General features: G+C 46.3%; 1 protein-coding gene across 1 annotated transcript; it reads left to right on the top strand.

Annotated features, from left to right (window-relative positions):
• The first annotated feature begins 703 nt into the window (after positions 1-703).
• LOC123151784 (translation initiation factor IF-2) lies at positions 704-6,601 on the top strand. The gene is made up of 4 exons (XM_044571431.1): positions 704-1,158; positions 4,629-6,057; positions 6,144-6,227; positions 6,329-6,601. The coding sequence occupies exons 1-4, from the start codon at positions 793-795 to the stop codon at positions 6,376-6,378; spliced, it is 1,929 nt and encodes a 642-aa protein (XP_044427366.1). The 5' UTR covers positions 704-792; the 3' UTR covers positions 6,379-6,601.
• The last annotated feature ends 2,376 nt before the right edge of the window (positions 6,602-8,977 follow it).

Genomic DNA, 8,977 nt, shown 5'->3' with positions numbered 1-8,977 from the left:
GAGAGGATAGCCTATGCACCAATAGGTATGAATGTTTGTTGGATCAATTCCCTGTTCCAATCACCATTGTGTTGATGGATTAATTAAGTCACCGACCAGCTGTGGAGGATGATTGGCAATGCAGGTAAGAGCTCGCATATTGTAATCCCTAAGGATCCAATTGTCCCTCCATATGTTTTTGATCATAGATTTCTTTCCCCTCTAACACTTGCCTCCAGATTTGGGAAGGTGAATTACCTAGCTCGGCTTTCACAAAATCATTGTGAGGAAAATACTTTGCCGTGAGGATACATGCACTGAGAGAAGCTGGATCCTCCAGAATACGCCATGCTTGACGAGCTAGCAGAGCAAGGTTAAAAAGTTCGACATCACTGAAACCCAACACTCCCAGAAATTTTGGCTTTGTCATTTGTGGGAGTAGGCCGGCATCAGTGAAGTAGGTCGACGGCCTGCGCCCACGAGACGCATCAGTGAAGTAGGCCGGCCAAACAGGCAACAAGCGTTCAAATGTGGGCTTTCCCGTCAAGCATGCCCACTGGCGTACCGGCCCGCCCAGACCATCATTTCGAGAAGAAGCCGCAGGCCCGAGCGGAAGAAAAGGCGCCATATGTCGAGCAGCGGAAGCCCGCCGGCCCGCCGCCACATATCTTGCGTTGCCTTGCCGCGCCGGCCGGCCGTGCGCCCACGACACGACCCCGTCCAGAGGCAACAGCTCCTCCACACGTCGCGCACCATACGTAGTAGTCGCGCGCGCGCCTCGCATCGAAGCGAGCAAGCGCAAACGACGCGCCCATGGCGACGACCACGATGCTGCCGCGCGCCGCGGACCCGCTGTGGGCGCAGGCCGCCGAGCTGGAGCGGCAGTTCGAGGGCTACAAGCGCCGCCTCGCCGAGCGGAGGGACGGCGCCGCAGCCGCCGTCGCGTCCGCGTCCGACCGCCGCCGTCACCCCGACGACAGCGGCGACGGCGATGGCGCGGAGGAGAAGGAGGAGGCGGAGGTGGGGAGGGGGAGGAGGTACGAGGCGTACGTGCGGCGGCGGGACGAGAAGCTGCGCCAGGGCTGGCTCGCGCGCATGGAGCGCAAGGAGGCCGAGATGAAGGCCCTCTGGGCGCGCCTCGACGGCGGCCTCGCCGCCGCCGCCAGCCCGGCCAGAGAGGTAACGAATCATGTAACCCAACGCTTGTGTTGATCCTCTTCTCTCTTTTGCCGGTTGGTGTTCCCGAAAGTTAAAAAAACTGATCACCTTTCCCGTTCGAAGGATTAAAAACCGATGCTCGAGCTCAGATTTCTCTCGCGCCGTCAATGTCGCTTCTCACTTTCGCCGGCGTCCGAGTAAGAAACGTTCAAAAACCCATTGCTTTTGCCTCCGAAACGACTAAGCCCACAAAAGTAGCCAGTGTTCTTGGATCCTTTTGCTCGGCGTCGACGACATTCCGGCGGACGCAGCAAGTTTCACGTTCGTTCCTTGTCGATCGCGCCGATCCTTGTGTTCGTGGGACACCCTTTTTGTGCCTTTCTTGTGATTCCTTAATTAAGATAGGCTTAGTTGAGCTATCGTGTCAGTGGTGCAGTCCTTCGGTCGGGTGAGAGACGTCGCACGCATGTCTTGGTATCCATTGGCCTTTCTGGTCCGAGGTTGCTGTACGCTTGTCACCAAGCCACGGGCACGGCACACGGGTTTTGCATCACGGGTGGATGATACGTATTCTTGAACTAATTACTTACTGGCCAAATTAAAAGTAAAATCTTGGAAAAGGTGTACGTCTCACTTAACCAACAACCGGGATATATTTCTTGATTCAGGAAATCTATATTATGAGCCAGGAGGCATCACAATGGGATTTTGGCTATCTATATAAAGAACGTGCAAGCATACATGTACGAATCCTACATATCATTTGCAAAGATCAGCCCATTAATTGTTTTTTCAAACATTTTAAATATTTTGTCACACAGACATTCGATCCGATCTGGCTTTACCCGTGGGTTCATCACGACGAGGAATTCAAAACAAGACCCCATCTTGACATGTTTTGATGCTTTTTTCTTTGTCGCCACAAAGTCGCAAGAGTATATATCGTTACAATTGCCATCTTAACAATGAAGAGTTGCCATGATGATTGTTTGAGTAATGCTAGACCTACGGGGGATTACTTACGGTTTAATGGAATAATTAACGAGAGAACGATGTTATGCATAGCCAGGGAGTACGGAGTTAGCATTCTTTTAAATTTTTGGTTAACAACAAATAAGAAACAAAAAATTTGGTTAACCGCTAATTCAGTTCGGTGTTCAGTTTACACCGACTATAGCCAAGCTTCCTGCCTATTCTACGTAACAAGGCGAGGTGGTACAAAATAGTACTTCCCCCGTTTCTTTTTAGTCGTATACAAGGTTTGGTCAAAGTCAAACTTTGTTAACTTTGACTAAGTTTCTAGAAAAATATATCAAGATTCACAATATGAAATTAATATTGTTAGCTGCATCATGAAATTAATTTTCATACCATATAGCTTTAGTTTTGTAGATGTTAATATTTTTTCATATAAAGTTGGTCAAACTTTACATAGTTTGACTTTGACCAAATCTTATATGTGAACTAAAAAGAAACGGAGAGAGTAAACCCCGTATGTATATACGGACTCACTACAACGACCATCACTATGCACTTTGGGCCTTGCGTGCAGGTGGGCAGGTCGACCCACGGGAGTTGCTTGCATGCTAGACGCCCTGGAGCAGAACTATTTCATCATAGCGTGGTTGGGCGCGGGACAAGCTCATTCGGGCTGTTCTTTCACGCGCTTTTGACTTAACGTAAACTCAGTTTATTTCCGGTTAACAAGTGGTAAAACCGAACCGACAAATATAAGCTTGGTTAGCACACTTAGAAACCAAATTCTCCTTTGACTGCATAAAGAAAAGGGTGTGTCTAGGGCACATCTAGATGTGCTCTAGTTATTGCACATCTAAGTGAGTGAATCAAGCATAAAGAGAAAAAGAAAAAAGAGAAGGAAAATATTCATACAAATCTTAATGTAAGATCAATGATATATAACTTAGATGTGCAATATTTATGGCACATCTAGATGTGCTTTAGCAAAACTGTAAAGAAAATATGTGGTGTTTTCGTTTTGAAATCGGTTCTGCCTTTGGTTTTTACGCCCACCCCTAATTCTCCTCTGTCTGCATAAAAAAAGTAACATGAAGCAGGTCTTTTAGTGCGTATAAGGACTTTCAGTGATTTTACAATCTGACTAATAATCTGACAAGTAAGTAAGTGATAGTAATTTGACAAGCACCAACCCCAAAAATGTTGTCGAAACATGCCAGGTGTTATTTGATATGGTTATCTTAATTGGCTGCCCTTTGTAGAATTTCATGGGAATTTGATAGTTCTAGCCAATTTTCATCAGGCAGCTTTTGAATTATGTGGTTGAGTAGAGTGGCCATCCTTGCCTTTGCTTGTCGTATTGTACCTCTCTCGGAAAGTTTTCATTTTCGGTAATCAAAAACTTGAGAGGCCTATAAATATTGCATGTGTAGGTGTCCATGCCTTTGCTTTTGAATTATGTAATCAAAAATTAAGAAACCAAGGAGGGGCATGAAGAAGACGCGGCGTAGCTAACCCTTGCTCCAGGAGAGCTAATGGCCATGGCCATTACTCCCTCCATCTAGTGTCAAAAAACCATCTTATATTATGGGATGGAGGGAGTAAGTACTAATGCAATCCTTGGTGGGAATAGCTGCCATGGCCATATGACGGAGCTCCAGCTCGAGTTAGAGAGCTCAATATTCCAGCCAATTTTAACAAGGGGAGTATGTTGCAAACACATAAGCGAAATATTGCATGTGGAGGTTCTCTATTAGGTTTAAACTTTAAATTCATTGGAGGTTACTCTCACCAATTAGTTTTGATGCTCATGACTTGCACTTCCTCCGTACTTGACAATAAGGCCTATAATATTTGTCTGAAGCCAAACGATGCAAACTTTGACCAAGTTTGCAGCAAAAGTTACCAATAACCATAATACCAAATTAGTACCATTAAGTACATAATAAATTATAGTTTTATATTATAATAATACTATTCATCACCTCTGGTGCAGAATAAGTTATTCTTCGCCTAGGTAATCTTATGATCGTTTCATAAATAATTACATTTGAAATACAAATGGTTACATCCTTATTGATTCACTATGTAAGATTTGACATAAGAAAACAAAAATATAGGTCATAAGAACAGAAAAATGGCATTTTATGTACATTTTAAACTATGTTTTTACGTTCATAATTTTACGTAATATAAAATATTTTACGGCGATTATATATTTTCTTACGTTCTCTTTTTACGTCTGAAATAAAACAAAAATTACGGAACATCAAATTACGGTGCATTCATTTAAAAACGGTGGGGGGTTGAAGAATAACTATTGCTCACACAGGGTGACGAATAGTCAATCCGTTTCGTATTATGTCCATTTAGTTTGTAATTGTTCATAGTTCTTTTTTTATGTAAATTTTGCTTCATTTGACTTCAGACTAAATTTACACACCCTCTAGTAGTACTAGTTTTCTACTAGATTGTCCATATTGTATTTTCTTGTCTAATTCTCTCATTTCGTGCAGCAAAAGCCCCGGAGCATCGAGAAGCCAGCCTCCCCTGCCACGCCAAAATGCATCCCTGCCATGAAGCTCCCACGTCTCAGGAGCGCCACGGCGTCCCCGTCACCGGTGGCCCCCAGCCCGAGGCTACCCTCCAGCCGGCGAGCGTCACACCCGGAGCCACCCACCACGCCCCGGAAGGAGAATAGGATGCCGCCGCCGTCCACCGCCGGGACGCCGAGGCCGCTCAAGACGCTGTCGCGGACCAGGAGCTCGCTCAAGGACACCAGCAAGGAGGAGCGCGGCAGCGTCTCCTCCTCGTCCTCATCCTCCGTAAGGGGGGAGAGCCCGCGGCCGCCGCGCTTCCAGCCCCCGCGGTCCAGCTACGACGGCGGCGCGGGTGGTGTGAAGGTGAAGCAGGCCTCGGCTCCGGCGCCGAGAAGCGACGCCGATGCCGCCATCGCCGCGGCGCGGAGCCGGTTCCACGAGCAGGTCGTCCTCGCCGAGATCAAGACGGCCGCCGCCGTTTCTCCCGGGCCGCTCCGCATCAGGAGATCGGGCAACGGCGTCGCGCGCGCCTCGTCGCCGTCGGTGGCCCTTGGCCGCGGACAGGTCGATTTCTTGAGCAGACTAGGAAACAGCGACCGCAACGACGTTCAAACCTCCGAACACTCAGACGCCGAAGCGAAGAAGAACAACTACAACAAGGCGGAAAGCAATGGCGACGGCGAGGTCGCACGATCTGCTGACAAGCTTGGCGACGCGGAGATCACCGGCGACTCCGACACCGAGCCGAGCTACGTGTACGTCAAGAGAGAGCACGAAGAGGTTGGCGAAGAGGAGGCCGCTGAGGTCTTCCAGGACACCATGGCATCACCACCATCATCGGAGACCATGGCATCATCGCCATCATCAGAGACCATGGCAGCAGCATCTGACGCGACTGGCACCAGCGTCAAGGAGAGCTCCGGGTCGCTGTACTCGAACGTGCAGTCGTCGTTCTCCCATGGATCAGAGCTCGACGCCTCGGCCGCCGGCTCTTCCGGCGGAGCTCTGTCCACCGAGGAGGTGCTGGAGGCGGACGCGGCGATGCTGAGGATGAAACGGGAGGAGGCGGATGAGGTGGAGGAGGCCGAGCATCAGAGCATAGTGTTCCTGCCGAGCACCTGCTGCGCCTCGAGGAGCGACGCCGTCCCAGTCGCCGGGATGCCGCAGTCGCCGATGGACGCCGTGGCGGGGCTCAAGAGGTTCCTCACCTTCGGCAAGAAGAACGGCAACGGTGCTGAAGGTTCCGCTGCCGCCGCCGTCGCCATCGAGCGCGGGACGCCTCCAGCAGCTGACGGCGGCGCGAGCCAAGGACCGGCGTCAGGTGATCCGATCAACAAGCCGAGAGCGTGCTGGTCGGATGCTGCCTCCGACGATCTTGACAGCAGCTATGTCGTCTCTCCCCACGGTAATTCCTGGGCGCTTTATGCATATTGTCTACCTCCGACGTGTTCGCCATTTTTCTGATCACCAAGACGCGGCGTGCGCATGCAGTTCGGTCATTGCAGAGCTTCGTGCCGCTGTCTCCTGCAAGGTCTCAGCTCAAGGAGACGGCTCTGCCTGCAAAATCCCCAAGAGGTTCCGCTGATACAAACCTGGCACACATCTTGATCTTAGCATGGCCACGGCCTGTTTCTTTCGCCGTTTCACTTATGCTCTGTTTTACTTTGTCGTTGCAGTACCTCGATCGTTCTTCTCGTTCTCCTCGTTCAAAAACAGAGGGAACTGATGCCGGGAATTACTGGCAAAGCTGTTGCTCGTGCATTCTACTCCCTCCGTAAAGAAATATAAGAGTGTTTAGATCACTACTATAGAGGGAGTATTTATTTTTAGGCTCTTATATTATTGATTTCTCTCGACATTTTGATTTTCTGGCGAATGACTTTGTGAGTTAACAATATTGACCTTACATAATGTGTAATACTACCCCTGTTTGTAAACACGTGTCTGTTTTAAAAGTACAGTCGGCTTTTCTAACTTTTGATTTCTGATATATTTCTAATTTTATTAAGATTGGCCAGGATGAATACGAGCCATCCATCCGTCATTATCAACACCGTTTGTTCTAATCTGAAAAAGAAGAAAGTTTGGTACTCCAGCTGAAGTTTTACAAGTACCATCTCCGGCTATTAAGTAGTACTTCCATTCTAAGGGCAAAATCATAATCACGAGATTATGCAACTAACTCAACTGTGATTAAACAATAATGGCCAACCGCTACTTTCATGTCATCAACGCAAACTACGCAACAAGACTGAGTTTTAAGATGGTTCGAATGCAAACTTTGCAGCGAGATCGAGTTTTATCAACGTAAACTTCGATGGTTCCAAACTTTATTTCGTACCTGTCGCCGATTATGATAATGGAAAAGGTGTTTTTACTTTTAAGATATATCTTCGGGGCAAACCAGAACGATACCGAGTCAGAGGTTGACCATGAAACATTAGCGTCATGGGAATGCTGGTTTTTAGGCCTAGTGGAGAAAAGGCGCCGAATAAATGTGAACCAAACACGTTCTATAGAGTTGGATATTTCTATGACATCACATTGTCTTGCACTAAACACGTTCTATAGAGTTGGATATTTCTATGACATCACATTGTCTTGCACTAAACGGACTAGTGTGATGTGCATACATCTCATAAATGCCACCGACTCACGTGCAAGTAAATAAATCCTTTGTCTCGATCAGATGCAGATTCAAAATTTTGACATGACCTCCACTCAATTCAATAGCATACCCCTAACACACGTTTCATATTTGCAAGAGTTAACTACAAATTTGATACGTAAACTTGCACTCGATGTACAGATTCATACATAAACTTGAAAAATGACACAAATCAACCCTTCAATTTTGCGTTTCTGGTACATTTAAGTACATTTCCGTCATTATCTCTAAATCTCGATTAAAAACTATACATCAGCTGGCCCATACTCCATACATAAGTGTGGGTCCCACCTGTAAGTCGCAAAGAAACACAGTAAAAAAATAATGCAGTCAGTAGAATTCAAACTCGAACTCATGATGTTGCTTCTAATTCTGAGTGCGCTAGCCAATGCACCAACTTGTGCGACGATTGCCTTGATCTCATCGTCATCTCTTTCTGCCGGTGGCATGTTGCATTCGACCACCTTGACTATGGCCACACACGAGTACCTTGACTGTGACCACGCACTTTGACCTACCAGGGGTCCTCGCCATCGTGTCTTCCCCCGCACCTTCACCTTCCTATTAAAATATATTTGGGACACATGTACTTTATAGTATAAGATTTATATTCCTTGTATACAATGAATACTCGACCACGGGGCTCAGCAATACAACAATAATCCCACCAATCCTCTCCTTTCTAATCCTCTTACACTCCCTTCTAAGGTCGTCAGCCTACAAAATGTGTTCATGCCCAGCTGCAGTGCAAGCTCTTGCGGTGGGGGTGCTTGTCAAAATACACTAATTAATCCAAAGAGAAATAGGTGAATTGGTTATCAAATCTGAAACGACAAGCATATGTTTGTACTAAGCTTTAAAAGAAAGGGCGTCCCTTTCCCACCATATATAAAGCATTCGTTACGTTCTGTAAAAAACATGTCAGAAAATTGACAGCTAATAAATAGTTTCACCAACTACACATTACATGAATTGCAACTTATATATATATATATATATATATATATATATATATATATATATATATATATATATATATATATATATATATATATATATATATATATATATATATATAGACCTGCTAAACTAAGCGTGCACTCTTTATTACTTAGTCTACGCTCCGCCCACCCATCGACCCAACCGGGCGATAGGCGCTAATTAGCCGAAGCGCGCGCTCCGCCATGAAATCTACCGTAACGGCTTACACGTCGTCCACACGATTAACCAGGCCCAGGTTCCTCCTTTAGTAATGACTTACGATTAGCCCATCCCTCCCACGCCTACAACCCGGACCAACCATTACCATCTAGTAATTGGCCCTGCTGGAAGTAGTAATGTATTATCATCAGCACACGTAGTAATGGATTACTACATATAGGCCTTATTTTACTAGGTTTACTCATTATCGTCGACTTCATCATTTTTGTGCATTAGTGTGCGTAGTAAATAGTTACTACATGTTAGAGAGGTTTTACTATGATTAGGGCTCAAACCCTGGACATGTAGTAATCCATTACTACATATAGGCCTAATTTTACTCGGTTTACTATTACCAGTGCACGTACTAATTCGTTACTACATGTTAGGAAGGTTTTACTACAATTAGGGCTCAAACATTGCATTACTCGTTGCATGGTAAAAATCTTTATCCATT

The sequence above is a fragment of the Triticum aestivum genome, chromosome 7A (genome assembly GCF_018294505.1).
Source record: "Triticum aestivum cultivar Chinese Spring chromosome 7A, IWGSC CS RefSeq v2.1, whole genome shotgun sequence".
Lineage (NCBI taxonomy): Eukaryota > Viridiplantae > Streptophyta > Magnoliopsida > Poales > Poaceae > Triticum > Triticum aestivum.
This window is presented reverse-complemented; position numbering and strand designations above follow the sequence as displayed.